The 17,951-nt window shown below is 39.6% G+C and overlaps 1 protein-coding gene across 8 annotated transcripts in view; it reads right to left on the bottom strand.

Moving 5' to 3' along the window:
• The window catches only part of TRERF1 (transcriptional regulating factor 1), a 73,096-nt gene that overhangs the window by 14,438 nt on the left and 40,707 nt on the right, over nt 1-17,951 (bottom strand). For 2 of the 8 annotated variants that reach the window (XM_085315809.1, XM_085315810.1), the window contains 7 exons: nt 16,504-16,601; nt 6,907-8,551; nt 6,236-6,285; nt 5,355-5,505; nt 4,163-4,411; nt 2,931-3,005; nt 372-741 (listed from right to left, as the gene is read on the bottom strand). In XM_085315809.1, the coding sequence (XP_085171935.1) occupies nt 372-741; nt 2,931-3,005; nt 4,163-4,411; nt 5,355-5,505; nt 6,236-6,285; nt 6,907-8,286 (2,275 nt within the window). In that variant the 5' untranslated portion in view covers nt 8,287-8,551; nt 16,504-16,601. The remainder of the gene's footprint in view (nt 1-371; nt 742-2,930; nt 3,006-4,162; nt 4,412-5,354; nt 5,506-6,235; nt 6,286-6,906; nt 8,552-16,503; nt 16,602-17,951) is intronic. The other 6 variants (XM_085315812.1, XM_085315814.1, XM_085315813.1 and 3 more) reach the window with 6 other exon arrangements.

The raw sequence follows: 17,951 nt of genomic DNA on the forward strand, positions 1-17,951 counted from the left end.
GTACAATTATCAACCTTTTCTTGTTAAGCGCTAAGTAACAAATACTTTAAATCAGCCACGTCTCCAACCAGGTCTTTTCCCTTCACTTCAGAAGGCTCTGATGTAATGAGAGGCATAGTGTTCCTTTCTGCRTGTAGACCAAATCGAAAGATCACAGCCTCACTCATTGGTTAGGCTCCTCTCTCCACTTTATGTTTTAACACCACCTCTGTGAAACCCAAGGCAAATACACTGATAAAGACGGACTTTTCCTGTGAAGTTACAKAACCATATCTGTATGTAAGCACATGCAAAATCATCAGTGTGATTACRCCAGAAAAGAACACAGCTGTATTTACTACATGCTGCCACTTGGTAAATATAATACTTACTAGACCGACACAGGAGTACCCGTGGAGTAGGTGTCAGTGGAGTAAGTGGCAGCTGAGTATGAGAGGTGCAATGAGATGATGTGATAACACTGCTGAAGAGACCAGACCCTTGCCGAACTGGACTAAGCATTGGTGGCGGAGTGTAAGGGGGGAGCTCGTGTGTCCGGTCTAGCAGGTGGTCTCCGAGGACGCGGGGGGAGCGGAGCTGACTCTGGTACAGTGTGGCACCGGAGTGGGACATACTGAAGTTGAAGGAAGGAGGAGGTATGAAGAGAGGTTCGGGTCTATGTCGATACTTCTTCTTGTCCTGCAGTGGTTTGAAGTTTTCTTCTAATTTTGCAGCACTTTGATGAGGTTTTTTGCTAATTTCCTAAATGAAAATATACAGAACTTTAATATTTAGCCATGGTTAAATGTGATTTGCATTGCACATTAGCCCCCACAGCCTAGAGCAAAAGCCACAGAAAAGCACAGTACCTGGACCTATGCAAAAGCATCAAGAGAGAAAGAAAAAACTGTACGAAAAACCCTCATCTTCCTTATGGATCCCTCTGGGTTAAGGTATGGCTGAGCCATATGAAGATACAGAGAGGCTGCTGTCAGCTTTTGGAAGAGAGTGGTTTTCCAAGACTATCAGTCTCCCATTCCCTTCTTTAGCTCTTCCTGAATACCCTGGGCATTTCTATTAGCATTTAACATACACAGGCTCTTGGGACTTGCTTCATTTCCCAGTCACAGTTTATTAGACACTTTATACAAGATGTTTTCCAATGCATTTATTTTGTTTGACTGGGAAAGGCATATATGAGCTCAGTGAAATTACTGCAGCACTCAGCAGCAGGAAAGGAAGAAAAAAAATGTAATAAATTCAAATTCTTTGCCTCTTATCACTACATTCCCATCAGCCTGAGTACAGTCCAGCTGCAAGGAATCTTGAACTTAACTCTATCCTCTTTCCTTGGAGGAAAATGGGTAATAGATGACAACTAGGGAAACAGACACTGCAACATTCCTAGAGTTTGAAAGTTAAAGCCATTTAATACTAAATCTGTGCAGTCCACAAAGGGCAGAAGCTACAGGAGTTGTGCTAACCTGTAACCTGGGATTTCTTAGGGAAAAAAGAAAGAAATAGGTTCCCAGGTTGTGCTTCAAGACACACAGAAGTTGGTGGTATTAAATATACTGCTTTTAGGTGTTCAGACTATCGATCTTATTTAGAATAAACTTGGAAAGCAGAATAAAATTTTGGACTGATAGGGTTATTTCAGAATGTCTGCCTTCTCTGGTAAACACTATTACTATATAAAGGTAAATTATTACAGTGTATGTTTAGACAATATATATCTTTACGCCATGGGTGGTTCTTGAGAATCACATTCACCCAGTAAAAMCCATGTTAAAGGAGCATTAGTACTGTCACCCTTTATCCCTTATGTTAATACATTCCAGCTTGTGGAAATGTTTTTGATTACAGAGGTCCTGTCCTTTCTGTTAGATCATGGCTGTATCCTCTCCAACAGCTGTTGACATTTTTTTCTCTCTAAAAAAATTCAGTTTTGGAAGAGCTTTCTTTCTGCAGGAAAAATGCAGTTTTACAGAGTATTTTGCAGTTTATAAACAGTGAGAAAAATGAAAAACTACAGGTGAGGGTTACCTGGATAGAGTCCATCATGATGATGAACATTTACTAATTTACTGCTCACAGAGCAAAAAGGGGAAGAGACTTGAACTGAAAAAAAAAAAAAAAAAAAAAAAAAAAAAAAGCAGTACCTAATCCAAGTCATAGATTAAGGGCTCTTTTTGTTCTGCTCCTTAAAAGAGCTGGCACTCCTTTCCCACTAGTGTGAAACAAACCAATCAAAATAACATCTCAGAAATCCTGTAAGCCCCTCTCTCCTAGAGTACCTATGGTACTCTGCGTATAGTTAAGTATAACTTAGCTGCAGTGGGGTTATGCCAATGACACTTTCAAAAAAAAATACGAATATTAAAAGAGCTCTTGATGTCCATGGGCTTTCGATGCAGAATCACCTCTCTGCTTTCTGAAACTTCAGAAACTGATGCTCGTTATCCAAAAAYGGATGTATCCTCTAGGACCCTACTGCCCCACTTCAATAGTTTGACCTTGGGTAGATCCTGTTGGACCTCACTTGTTGGCTAGGTTCACCAACCATCCTTTAGTCTTGCTGAATATTTATTTTTGTTCTGTTTGATTCTACTTATTCCATGAATTTGTGTGAGCTTTTCTGCACAGCTCAAAGCACTGTATTAATAAAAGCAACGCAGCTCCAGTTCTTTGGGATAAAGAAGTCTCCAGTGGCACAATCCCTTCACAGAAGAAGAGGAAGCTGTAGATGATGTGACCTTTGAATGTTTCCATTGCCACTGCTTATATAAAAAAAAAATAGGATCCAGGGAGGAAACTGTGCAAGTTTAGTTTGCTTGGGTAATAACAAAGACCGCAAGCATGATTTTGAATGCGCATTTAGCCAAACACTGGCAGATTTCATCAAATAATTTCACATACATTGCAGAAATATACAAGCCCAAGCCACCTACTCTGATGTCTCTGGCGAAGATCTCCCACTCAGAGCTCAAGGATTCAGAAAAGACTGCCCCCTTTCTCTCCAGAAACTAGAAATAGAAAGGAGAAACTGCACTGCTGAGTTACAAGTTAAGTATTGTAAGATGCTGGTTATTACTACAGTAAAGTAGAAGTTTACGCCTAAAATCTTCAGCTGAAAGGAAGAGAGTAAAAGATTTTATATTTGTTTAAATTAATGTGTATGTTTGAGTAAAGATTCAGAAAGAGGTGATAAATATGCAAATATTATAAAGAATATACAAATTAAATATACAGTATTATAAAGAACCACCCATGATGGTGTCTCTTGTCCCGTTGTTGGACAAGCATGGGTGAAAAGGAAAAGAAAAAGGAAAAAAAAGGCACAGGAATATTTCTCTGCATTACATAGATGATACTATACAGTACTCRTACCTCCCAGTAATCCCTTCTCATGCCCTTCTCTGCAAGCATGGATTTGAAGGAGCAAGCAGCAGCTATTCCTGCACTGAAACGTGAAATAAGTAACCCTGTTTGCTCCAGTACTCTTTCTGGAAAACAGTAAAGAGCATTTGTACGTCTCATTCAAGTGCTCATCAATTCCTCATCACACTAACAATTTCTGTTTTACGAGTGAAAGGAAAGCACTAAGCATAACTGGTTTTCTTGTTTCRGATTTCCCAGCAATTAACCCTTAGGTCTGACACATACAGAGGTAAAGAGAGAAGTAAAGAGATTGTAGAACTCTGAGTAGGTAAGCTTCGTATCTGCTTACCAGCATATACTGTAATATATACGGCACAGAGCCTTCCTTTCTACGGTTGAAATGAGAAATAGATACATTTGACTTGAAAAACAGGAAGAAATAGAACTGCTGAATTTAAGCAATAACATAAAAACAAAGCAGSCTGAAAAGGAAAAAACAAAAACAGTAAAAAGATACTCAATCCCTTTGTTGTAGTGGGATAAAAGAATATCACATTCCAATTTCAAATAATTTATTTTCAGCTGAGGTCTTGATTCCCCAGCAAAGAGAAAATTAATATTTTCAAAGGACTGAGGAAGAAACGATAAGATGCTTCAGGCCTTTTTTCGTTTATTCAGTATCATTAAGATTCCGGACTCTGGAAAATATTCTGAAGTATGGACATTTTAGAATGTAGCAGCACTATAAGCAAAGGGATTTAACAAGCACAGCACAGTTCATGGCAAGAAATGCAGCACTCACAGCAGATGAGCAGGGGTTGGCCACTTTTGGACTGCACGGTGGAGAGCAAGTCATCTTCACGAGAACTGGCATCTCATCATCTGACACAGGGTTGGCAGGCTTGTCTTTGACTGTGGCAGTGTTGGCAGAGGGCTGCGTGCTGGGCTCRGGTGACAGAAGCTTTACAGGGACAGACACTGGCATGACGATGGGCGCGAGGCTATCCACCTCTTTAGGCAGCGGCTGCTGTGGTGGTTTCTCTCCTTCATCCTGTACAGACAATTAAAGGCTTTCAGCCCCAGTGAGAGAGGACTACTTCTGGACTGATATGCCATGCACTGTAGGCATCGTGGCTGAAAAGAAGTGGCCATGGTTATGAAACACACAGTAGCACCGTGGCTCGGATTCCATCATTGCCTTGAATCAAGTAGGCAGATTACATACAACTTCTACAAAAGATTCAGCCTTAGTGCTAAAAAGCCACTTAAAACATCTTTGTAAGTTATCTCGCAAAAGGGGGAGATAAATGTGCCCTTTCTGTGACTACGAAGGTAGAATTCCCCAGTCACTCACCTAAAACCAAAAAGACACAGATGGCATAATGCTACCAGTTCTTTGGTTTGCTGTAGTATTACCTACTAGGACTGAATTTCTAAAATATTAGGACAATGAAAAACTATTTTACAGGACAAGTTATTTTTATTTAGAACAATTCAAACTCATATTTTTAGTTTGGTATTTGTTGATACCTATAGAACTAAAACACTTGGGAAGAAAGCTGTCAAAGATTCAACAATCCTGCTCCTTCAATTAAAGCTTGGGAATGCTTCCAATAAACATCCCTTAGTCATCCACGCAGTCCAAATGAAAATAAGGAAGACTTGATGTTCCTGATATTTCTAATATAATAAACAAACATGAGGGGGAAAAAATTAGAAGCTCCTGCCATGAGTTTGTAGGGTGTTTTTGTAATGTGCAGAGAAACAAAGAGGCACAAATGTTTTCCTTTCCTCCTCCCTTGCCTCTCACTTTTAAACAAGACTTCTGGCCTATAAATTAGCAGGATTATGTATATTTCTACTTAAGTAGCATGTGACATAACAAAACAGCACTGGGGAGAACAAGGTTTGGTAGCAAAGCAAAGCATAGCAAAGCAAGCAAACATCAACAYGAAAAGGAGAGAGCCAAATACAGAAGTAAAATGAACTGCTACCTGCTTGAAGTTAGGAGATGCTCTTACTCCTCCATGTGACCTCATGTGACCATTTAGAGCAGGCAAACTCTTAAACTCCTTCAAGCATATTGAACATGTTAGCTTGTTCTTCGCATCAGCTTTCTCAGGAAATGTTTCTCTGCTTTGACCGCTATTTTTTTTTAGCATGGAATAGAAGAGGAGACATCAGTTTGGTATGTTCCCTTTGAGGTAAAGGAAGCCTTTTAACTGAGAATATCAACAAAATTTTATAATTAAATAGTTAGGAAGCCACAAGTAAGCATAGGGTGAATGCTGTGAAATATGTGGGCAATAACCTAGATCAGCTGTTCCCAAGATGGACAGAAGGACAGTTTTCAGTAAGATGCACTCACCAAAACACAGCCCTCAGTCTGAGATAGCCTGAGGGCCCATGGGTTAGAAGAAAAGATCTACTTGTAACAGACTCACATTGCCCTACTGGTGACCACACTTAATGAGCACTTGGACTTAAGGCCCCTACTTAAGGCAAATGACAGTGATAGAGGACACTTCAGCTCTTCAGAGGTGAGACCTTAAGAAAAACCAAAGATCCTGCTGCCAAAGATAGAAATCTAAATAGTGAATCACCCCTTCTCACACAGATGCAAYAGAGCTTTAAAAGCATGCTGCTCCCCAGCCTCCACTATTTCTTTGTTTTTTAAATATATAAAGCACTTATTTTATTTTATTGCTGGGGATGGAGGAAACCATGCAAACTCATCTCCAGAAAGCACAAAACTAGAGATGCTTCTGGAACGCCAGCATCCATGACCTACCCAAAATACTTTCCCCTCCCTCCCAACTGCAACATTCCTTTGTATTTCTCATGTTTAAATGAAAAAGACCAAAATTTATGATACCTTTGTTCTGGAGACAGTGGCTGCACTCTGCCATCTGACAGTTGCATCTGCTATCAATGGGGAGGGGGAAAAGAAGAGAAAAGTATTTTTCAGGTAATATCAATGCATAAATGAAGGTCTTCACAGAAAGTCTTCTTTATGTTTACATTTTGCATATGATTTTGCTAATATTAAAAACATCTGAATTGAGAACCTTACATTTATCTAACAAATCTGTACCTCTATTTATGCGGCTAGTGCATTTTCTTACACTCATCTGCTGCTTGAGGCCTTCACTTTGATTTTTAGGTATTACTTTYGGAAATAAGCAGTTGACTACATTTTCACATATATTCAGGCCCCCAGGTACTGATATATTAGCAGAAGCACCCTGTTGTAACTGATTTCCTCTTCATCAGAAGCCAATTCAGAACTTTCCAAATCCTTTCTTGTTAGGGAACCCATAGTCCCCATGATAACAGCTGGGTATTGCTGCTGGCCTGGCCTGAAGCCAAACCAGCAACATTAATGTAGACAGGTGAAGCCTGTTAACACAGTTCCCTAAAACATCCAGGTAACACCCACTGCTCATACCCCAACTTTCTAGGTCTCCTGCAACTGCTTCATTTCTGCATACTGCTACTCTTCTGCAAAACAAGTCTGTCTGTGCAAGGATCAAAAATATTACATACCTGAGGCCATATGGTGCTGGGAGAGTCTTGCTGAGAGCTTTTGTTGTTCACATGAACTCCTGACAGTGGCAGAAGAGTTCGATGAGGAACCGTGTTACCTACAGAATTAATCTCCTGCCGTGTGGGGTCCTCTGCTGTCTCTGGTGGAGTGAGGCCAACATGAGAGTTCAGAGTCTGACCTCGGCTCTCATTTGGATATTGCTTCTGCTGATCYTCTTGCTGCTGCAGTAAACTCTGCGGGTACAAATGCCTATACTGTTCGTGGGGATCTTGGTAGCAATACTGAGGCACTGCTCCCAACTGGATAAGCTGCACAGGATGACTTGGATCCTGAGGGTACTGGTGTGATTCATGCATAGTCTTTGGATCAGGTTCCCTGTGGTATGGAGGAAGCTGCAATTGCATCTGCTGTTGCTGCTGCTGTAACTGTTGCATGACAGGTTGCGTTTGATAATACTGAGCTATTTGCATTGKACACTGCCTCTGTTGCTGTTGCCGAGTTGGCTGTTGCTGCTGCTGTTGGATCTCTTGTATTGAAAGCCGTTGATGTCCCTGCTGTGGCTGAGCATAGTACTGAGCCTGCTGCAAGTGCTGCATCTGTTGTGGTAAGAGCTGCTGAGACTGCATTTGTTGAACATGCGGCTGTCCTTGCTGAAATGCAGAATGCATCTGCATTTGTGATAAATGCTGCTGGTAGTCATAGTACAAATGTTGGTGCTGCATGACTTGCATTTGTTGCTTTTGCTGTGTGCTTGCAAAATTCTGATGCATTTGCTGTGGCACTGGTTGATATCTTTGTATACTGGAAGTTACAGGCTGTTGCTCAACTGCTGGCTTCTGAGACAGTAGCTGCCGAAGTGCACTATCACCAGAATTATCCAGCATTGAAGACTCCGTGTGCAAAACCTGAGCCATGTTGTTGACTTGAATTCTCAGATTTTGGTTAGCAAATACTTGTGTAAAGGAGTCCAATTTATGMAGGACCCCACTGGTAATTTTTTGTGATCGATTTTCACCAGATTGAGAATAAGAATATTGGTATCCATCATGAGACTCCCCCTGCCCAAGAGGGCTCCACATTGCATTTTGATTATTCAAACTGTTCCTTACTGGGACATGGTTTCCTGAGACAGAATGCGTCCAACTTGTTTGTCTAGATGTATCCATTGACCCAAGACTTTTTGAACCTACAGGCAAAGCTATACTGTCTCTTGAATCTTGGGGAAACTGGGGAGAGAGCGGAGATGCTTGAGGAGCATCCATAACAGATGTCCCATAACTATGATTTAGAGATGGAAGGGAGTTCATCTGCTGTTGTTGGTAGTACAAGTTCTCGTTGTTGGCAGTATGATTGGTTTTATACAATTGCTGGTCCCCCATTTTTGGTCACTTTTCTTCCAAACTTACAGGCACACAAACCACTGAAATCTCTATGAACCCTGAGATAGCTGAATAAGGGAAGGGGAGGGAAGGGGAAAAGAAGCTAGAATTACTTATAATTCAGCATGTCCATGTGTATCACAAGGACTAAGATTTCCTCCAGTCTATCAGTAATTCCAATTTCAGACTCGACGTTGCTTCACATCTTCAAGAGAGGACCAAAGCACAAATCTTGCACAGTTAATAGGTTCAGTGCACCAGGCACCTGTGGAGCAAGAGAAAAGCATGGTAAGTRCTGGCTTTCTACATAAATGGTTATTGCCTCAAAGAAAACTAAAAACTCCTAGCTGGAAAACAAATCATATGCAAAATTATAGCAGCTGGGCTATTCCACCGCAGGCAACTCCAGATGGCCAAATACTGCTCTCAAGACTAGGCTTTAGCCAGACAACTATCAAGCTAAATCACCTTTCTACTGCTAGTCATCTTGTCAGAAGGAATACACCCATTTAGTAACGCTAACTCAAGTCATACTGCAGACATCACAGATGCCTCCCTAAAGGCCTGAAAAGGAAGGTAAAAGAAAAACATAGCTTTGAATTCAAGCACTCAGATATCTGGGTGCAAAAAGACATACAAAAAAAAAATGTAATTGTTATCCAGGTTTTGCAGCCTTTCACAGATTCTTAAAACTTCCAGGGTATTTACAGGAGGTGTCCACCAGTGGTATGAAAATACAGTGTAACTGAAACATAAGGGGCAAGGCTAATACTTATTGCTATGACAATAAAATCACAAGCATAGTAACCYAACCACACCTGTGCGCATAGGTTTGTTCATATTCTATATGGAATTAGATTAATGCTAAAACCAAACCAATCCATGGAAATTTTTATGATAATTCAACTCACACAAAGGGTCGCTGAATTCCAACTTCTGTTCTATACTCTGTTATCCTTTTCAGTTTGCATTATTTTAATGGAGTAATTTATACTGAATGTAACCATTTATCATTATTACTGTATAAATACGAAGTCAAAGCAACACTTCACAGATGTCTGAATTGTTTCTCAAAGAATAAAACAGCAGCAAAAAATATATAGGCACATTACAGGCTTGTTTTACTATTCCAGAGTAAGAAATGATCACCCTGTCTATATGCACACATCCAGATGCACGCTGTGCCTACACACATAAATGCATTTTAACGCAAAAGAGGTTGATGCTGAACTTTAACAAGAACACAAAACAAACACCAAAAGCAATCATAACTCTACCTCTTTCACATCTGCCTTTCTAAATGTAATGCTTACCAAAGACCCCTGAGTACTGATAGCCTACCTTTTTAAACTTAAGAGAATCTCTGATTTGGATGGATAAATGTTAAGTTACTGATGGAGAAAATTTTAACCATTTTAACCAAGGTTTATATATAGCTGCAGGCACAAAAGAAAACAAACCAAACCAAAACACACACACACACACAAACAACCCGCCCTACCACCAGYAGCACTTTTCAATTCTGGCATAATGCATGAAAAAAAAAAAAAAAACAGCTCCTAGTGAAGAGGGCTTTCAGGGTATACACACAGGTTTTGTGTAAATAGTCTGCAACCATTAACACATAATATTTTCATGTGACAAACAATGGCTGAGAATAATTGCAAGCTTATTTCTCCTTTCAGAAATATAGATTGCTTCGTATTTTCTCTGAACACRCTCCCTTGCAGATTTTTACAGATGTACGATTAAAAAAGGTATCAGTCAACAATGAATGGTCAGGCTGCCAACAGGATTCTTCAGCCACAACCCAATTACAAAGATTTCCTATTAAAAATTACGAAAAGAACCTAAACAAAGCCTACACAAAACATTCAAAGGGCCTAAAAATAACACTGTGTGATATTTCACACTGAAAGGCCACCATCTTTTAAAGGAAAGGGGGAATCCTATATAGGGATATGCATCTCCTTTTATGCCTGCCCATTTAAGAAGGCTCAGTGACAACACTGGGAACACTTTTTTCTACAAGACATCCAAAGGAAGTAAAGCACTAGCGGGTCTGTCACAACCGGTGTGCCTGTTGTGCAGAAATGGTGTGTCCCCATTTTCACTTACTAACGGTACTAGAATTCACATTACATTCTTTGTTGTTTGGCCCTTCTTATAAGGCTTCTGTTTGAAGTGACAAGTATTAATCACTAATAACAAGACATAATAGTGATACAAACCAGTAAGTGAGAATAAACACTACAGGAGATAATTAAAAGACCACAAGAGTTTCAGGAGGAGGACAGTAAGAGTGCTTACACTTAATGCATCAGAAAACATCAACATGATTTATAAAAGAAAAGATATAAAAAAGAATCAAATGGCCAATCAGGCTCCTAAGCCCCCACCCTGCCCGCCTGTAGGAGGACCATGGTGGCATGTGCTACCTACCACCTGTTCCAGCAGCCACAGTGACTGTGGCCAGCAGAGAAAAAGCCAGCCCCTGGACACATGCCAAACGCTGTATACTGCACCTTTTTCACCTGGGGGCTTATCAGTTCTCGAGGTACTGGAAAACACAGTCAAAAAGGTCTGTATTTGAAATATTAGCACAAACCTCTCTCAAAAGAAAAGATGCTCAGAGACACCTCCTCTCCAATAGCCCCATCATCCTCAGCTTACCTCCAGTTTGGGAGGTGGGATACACAGCGGTTTCTTAGGGCGGTTACAGAGTTGTCACCACAATTACACAGAAACAATGCATTTGTAAAAACCTGAAAAGTTATAATAAACTTATTATATTTTTTATTACATTAAAAAATACCTACGAAGTGATAAAAAGACTACAAAGCTCAGCCACTACAGAAGTTATACATGAAAATTTGGATTTTTTTTGGGGGGGGGGGGGGGGGGGGGGGAACACCACCCAAAGATGGAAACATTCCTTCAAAAGCATCACTTGAGCTGGTGGGAGAAAACCATATGTCTCTAAAAGCATTTTTTTCTACCTTCAGGTAATGGATAAAAAAAGCGCACAGGCATATTGACAAAAGTAATTAGTAATAACCCAGTCCCTGAGGTACCAGCCTGAAGAGGCTTGAATTCAAGGAGTTTATGTTGTATATGCTGCACACTCGCAATCAGCTCTAATAAAATGCTAAGGGTATACATTGGTTAAATACATGGCACTGGATTAAAACTAATAAAGAGTATTTCAGTGCTGCACATGACATTATTAAGGCTTTGGAGGCACAATAGTTAGTCTCAGGCCAACTAAGAAGCCACTGGCAGCATACTGAATGTTTTCTGTTTCTTTCAATGACATTAACAACAACTATTACTACTAAATGGTTAATCAAGTAACCCAACTTCTAAAAGCAGCATGAGTTTTAGGGCAGCAATGGTTATGCAATTCCACATTTATTTTCTTTCTAGCAGTCCTTCATGCTACTTAACCTATTACATTTTTGACATTACAGATACATCCCAATTACGGAATCATTACAAAGAAACATGAAAACAAATGCAAAGGGACAGAAGCATTTCTTTAGACTGCCTAGAAAGAGAAACACCCTATTCAAGATAATGGATGGAATCTGGACTCAAACTAATGGGAGTTCAAYTGATTTCAACAGGGACAAGATTCCACTCCAACTCTTATCATTTCCATGTGGTCCCCTGCAACTCGTACAGCTCCAATCTCCAGATCAAAAGCCACAGACATAGCAAGCTTGCTGAAATATCTTTACACGCTCCAACTGCCTCCCTCTTCAAATACAAGCAACTGAAAGGAAATACAAATATTACTAGTCTTTCCTGGAAGCATGCCACAGCTTAATTCTGGTACACATAAAACGCAAGAATATTCTAATGTTATCAGTCTTCAATAAAGATGATGCAATTTTCCATCCTTAATAAACCATATCACTGGAGAGTCAGAAGATCTTAGAGGAAAGGGCAAGCAGCAATACATCAGAGAGTTGGTATTATAACACACCCCCCTCAAAAAAAGTCCTCCCAAACTCCATCACACAATACAGAACATGAAACCTGCAGAATTTTTCAAGTACAATAAACAATAGTCACAGTTACTCTATTGAACTATCTGAATCCACATGAATTTCAGAGCAAAACATCACTCCAAGTAAGTCAGTGCTTGAAAGCTGGGTTGGATGTGGGCTGAAGAAACAGGACTGAATGCCAGCCAATTTCATTTTCAACTAAGTTAATAGAGAGGGATGACAAAAGACTGTAGAAGAGCAGATGCTGAAGGAAGCAGACTCATTAATGGGCCATAAAGTTATTACAGCACTGATCTAAGCTGTCTCAGTACGGTGCACAGCTGTGAATCAAAATGCAATTGGATCTTATACTTTACCCAACTTACTCTAAATTTTTTAGTAGTCACTTTAATCAAAAATCTACATGTTCTACAGATGAATTAAGAGTCAGCCTGAAAAAAGATGACAACTGGATAAAGACCTTGATTTCCATGCTTAAGAAGGCAGCAGCAAAAAAAGGCCTCAATGCCCAACAGGTCTCTGCAGGACAGAGCTACTCACAAATAACAGTATTAGCAGACTGCTCATTTGATGGGGTGCAATCTGCCCTTACGTTGTAAAGAACTCTAACACACTGTCAGTTCAAATTAGTGACCACTTTTAGCAATCTAAAGAATATTTTTATAACATGTAACTTAAGGTATCAGAAGTGTGTCCCTGTTGTGTGTTCTCCCAATATCAGAAACAGCTCACTAAGAGGTTTTAATCACATCTTACTGCCCTTTACTTGGGCAGGCTGAGACAGGGCTTTCTCAAGTGGCTCTCTTTTTGTTACTAGAATATAAAGCTTCATTTCTAACTATGGAGGGCCAAAATTCAAGAAGAGTACTTCTCTGTCGCCTTCCTTTATTCCTTTCCTTTAAAATTTGCTTCCACTCAGCTTCAACAGAAACAAAACAGGATTTATCTTACTCAAATTTTTAGCCTCTTTTATTGGAATGTCTTTACTGGCCTGTTCTGTTGTTCAGAATTGTGGGATATTTTGCTGTGATATACCTTAGTCAAGACACTTGACAACCGTCACTTACATTAGCTCTCTCTTTGATTTTCCTTAGGACAGATACACAATTACACAGTCCTTCCTTCTCTATCAGACTCCATTCCATTAATGTCAACAGTATCAGCAGCCCCTTTCACGCTGGCTAACTCTAATCCAGACTTTAAGCATGCAATAGCACAGACAGGCATGACCTTTCTAGCTGGGCACCACCAACATACAGCTACCACCAAGTACCCACTAAGATGAGCAGCTTTAAAAACAACAAGGAACGACGTAAAAAAGGACACCCCAGCATTACCRAACTTCAGCTTCCAGAAGCAGAGCTACAGCTATCACTACAACTTTGGATGTGAAGACTGCAGTAACACCGGATGGCTGAGAAGCACAGCAATGGGGGAGAGGAACAATGGCATAGTTCGAAGACCTCTGTGCTGTTGCAGGTTTTTTTTCACATGCCAGGTTTGCTTGCTTCCATAACTCCTTGCAGCCACATTTCAAATCTGAGCTCTCTTTTTCTGACCCAGGAAATAAGCATGCAAGAAAAGTAGCATGGTACTGAAACAGAATGAGTAATTTCTAATGCCAAGCAAGGTGAATGTGTATCAGAGAGAARAGGAGGAAGATAGGTACAAAGAGGGTAACCCAGATACCTACACTTTCTTCAGACAGAAACGCTAAATACACATCTGATGTAACAATACAGGCAGGAATTGAAAACAAGGGTGAAAAAGTGTTGGGATTTTGGCTGTTCTAGCTAGAACTAATGCCAGAATAGCAATATGGATTTCAAGGACCAAAGACAATTTTATACAGCTACTTGAAGGACAAATGACTAGGGCTGAAAACCATTTTCACTGTAATACTGGATACAATAGCTCAYGTTTCCAACTGCACTTCAATTCTGACTTGCTTTGAATGGCAGCGGTCTCAAATCCATGCCCATATATGCACCCAAACGTTGGCGTCGTTAGGCAAAAAAAACAAACACAAAAAAACCCAAACAACATCCTAGTGTATGAGAATGTAAGTAGATAAAATAATTGCAGAAATGAAAAGAGTATGTAAGGGAAGCAAAAGGAGGAAAGTAGTGGGAGAGCTATGCACTCTTAAAWGGGAAGGAGAAAATAGATTATCTGCTTTTTAATATTAATGCTGGTAAATCTTCAACAGTTGCACAAATCCTTCAAAAATTATCATTCCCGTTGCAGCTGAGCTCCTTCTGCAGTGCAGCTGGAAAGGCTGCTGAATCTCATGTGGCTGCTCATTCGAGCTGTTCCCATTTCTACTCTTAAGAGAGACTAGAATGTCCTAATTCAGTTTAATAAAGAACACATTGGATTTAGGGGAGGAGAAAGGAATGTAAGAAGAGGGAGGGGAACCTAGCAATTTCTCCATTTCAATGCAGTTTGAGGAAAAAAAAGCACAGCAAAAATAAGAGTTTGTGATCATCTCAGGAAAGCCTCTAGAAAAGGAGGAAGAGAGAAGAAGACAGACAAATAGMAATATTTTTCTCTCCTTTTGATGTAATTTACAAGTAGAAAATACATTCTCAGGCACTGGTAATTTAAAAAATTTTTCTCCCTAAAACTAACATAATTCTTGCTATTCAAAAAGGGGTTGATTTCTAAACAAAACCGTTAACTCAATTTGGCGTAAGGGATATAAAGTTGCATGAATTCCAAAGAAATTAAGAAGGTTGCTTCTGTAAATTTGATTATCTTTGTTGTCAGCTAAATGCTGTTACAGTTTCAAGATACTTTGAAGGGTTCTCAGAACCGTCACTGATGCATGTATCACATTACTCCACAAAAATGGCAAATATAAAATGACGATATCACCTCACAGTACTGATGAAAGAAAATATACCCCAAAATAATAATAAAAAAGAACTCTACTACAGCTAGAAGGGCACTTGAATTGCATATTCTAAGACTACATGACTAAAAAGCTTACAGAGGACAGGGTTCTGTAAAGGCGCTGATTACATAATAAAAACATGATTTTTAGTATGCACCAATATATTATTGCATATTTGATCAAGGCTGAAGGGAATGTCCTTTCTCTGAAATGTCTTCACAGCTGATCTAAGCTTACTGACTGCTTATATGAAGTAAACTGTTGTACCTTCTGGTTAGCCTTAGATCAAGGACAATTCTTTCATATGCTTCCTGGAAGATATACATGTTCCATTATCAAAAGCACCCTCACTTTCATATTTTGGTTTATTTCTATTACAGAATTGACTGCATTGAGTGATTTGTCTTCCCCCAGCAAGACCCTAGTACTGCAGACCTGACAAGACCCTGGCACAGAAGAACTTAAAAACAGATAGGTTAGACACTGCCCACTTATTGTACACAGCTATGTTACCATCTCTACTCATGCTGCTGATGCAGGGCTGGGAGTACAGGGGAGCATTTTTTATGCCTTTCCACTCAAACATCAATCCATCAGCTATTGCTGAGACCACAGCAATGCCAAACACACTAYTTTAGTGTGAGGTGAGCATCCTTATAACACACTTAACCAGCTTTTTACTGACCTCTACAGTGTTTATGCTCCAAACCTTGTAATGCAACTGCCTTTTTCTGTAACTATAAACGTTGTAAACAGAGAACATACGCTGAGATTTGCAAAAACAGGTAAGAAGGAAACATCCTCAGACAGATAAACAATTAAAAAAAAAAGAAGAAGAAAGAAGAAATAGCATGYGGGAAATAGCATATGGTTAAGCTTTCAGAAGAGAGGAACAAGCTATTTTGAGCCCAATACCTCCCCCAAAGGAAAGTGGCTTTTTAGAAATGCAGCTGCAGGACCCATCTGAAAACGATTCTTCAGATTTAATGACTTCAAATAACAGAACATCATGGCTTCTTTTTTTATAAAGCAAACTAATGTCCATCTTGTTGGTAGCAGACAGTTTAGCCAAGGTGGGTCTTTAGAAGAGATTTAAATAYGTGGGGATCTCCTATGGCATACATATTAGGATACATAAAATAATGTTTTACAGGACCCAAAGCCAATACAAACATCATATTTGAGAAGTCCATCAACAAAGCTACAGGGATGCAGAAGCACAACCTTTGGAAGATGGTCAACARGTATTGAGCCTCCTTTAACAAGTCAGACTCAAAAAAAGCGGACACATGATGCTGCTATGATTACCTGATTTGTGAGTACGTGTGAGACTGCTGTTTCTTGCTGTGCTGTCTTCGCCATAACATTTCATGCTGCTTTCATTCTGTGATCTCAAATTGATGTATCTAAACATAGAGCAAAAGAACAGAAATTTATATTTTCCACATGATTACCTTTTAAAAGRTCACCAACTGCCCCCAAGCCATGAGGAGACCTGCAAGAATGAGCTTTCTATTGTAACACAACCAATTACTAACTTCTAGTCAATATGGCAGCTTCATGCTACTCCATTCTTCAATGCTCTATTGCAAAAGACAYCTATTAGTGCTGTAACTCCCTTAAAAAAAAAGTACACACACACACACAAATAAAAACTCCTTTTCCATATTGATAGTGAGAGTTTGCTTCACTGTCAAAACCTCTGGGATTGAAATTCCATGTTCTTTCAAATTACAGGTTGAAATACCAGTAAAATCATTTTTTCTTATTACTCAGTTTGGTGCCTACTGCAAAAAAAAAAAATAGGAATGGTTTACGTTGATGCAATAAATAAAACAAGATTGTGCCTCTGCTGCACAGACTGTAAAGATATCACAGCATCTTCCTTGTCTTTGCCAGAACCCAAAGACATGCTAGATGCTYGCACAAAGGACAGTTTGCTGGCCCAGAATTTGCAAACTACATGACGAATGAATGTTACATAAACAAGAGAAGGTTCAGCATTCAGGAAGGGAGGGATTAATGAAAGTCAAAGGTGTGGGAGATACAATCAGGTTGTCAACTAGTTCAGAAGAGATATCTAGACAAGGCATCTTAAATTATTTAAATGAAAACAACACATTCTTTTTTGTAGGTGCTTCTGCCAAAATGGCTTTTAGGGAAGGCCCTGAACGAAACAAGTCAGGAAGCTTAAGATGTGATTCACAGTTCACTGATGTCAACGGGAAATTTTCCATTCATGTCAGACCCTGCTAACAGATTTTGGAAAGTCTTTCCTGCCAGAAAAGACAACTGCATAAAAGATAGTTTGTGAGAGCACAGTACAGATAACCTCAGGGACCTGACCAGAAATTTCCTCCTGTCACTCACTGGCTGCTTGTCACCTTCACACTAGATTTACTTGTTTAAATTATACTTTAAAAATCTCTGATAATAGGCTCCAGGCATGGTGATGTAACTACATGCAAGAAAAACTCAAAAAAAGCCCAAGCAGTTCCATAATAATAAAAGACTCTCCTTCCCCAGCCAAGTAAGGAAAATAAATCCAAACAATTTTCTTGCCCTGCTCAGCAGTAATCTTCGCTTCACACTCATGTTCCATAAAAGCCAAAAGGACAGGTTCACAGCACAATCCAAACACTAACACATTTGATCAAAATATCCAGCATGGGAGATAAACCTCCTTATGAAGCCTAACCTGCCAAAAATGTCCTTCTTTTACAGAAGACCTTGGCTGATGGTAAATTTTGGTAGCG

This window comes from Rhea americana, unplaced genomic scaffold (assembly GCF_003343005.1).
Source record: "Rhea americana isolate MKP2758 unplaced genomic scaffold, rheAme1 scaffold_44, whole genome shotgun sequence".
Lineage (NCBI taxonomy): Eukaryota > Metazoa > Chordata > Aves > Rheiformes > Rheidae > Rhea > Rhea americana.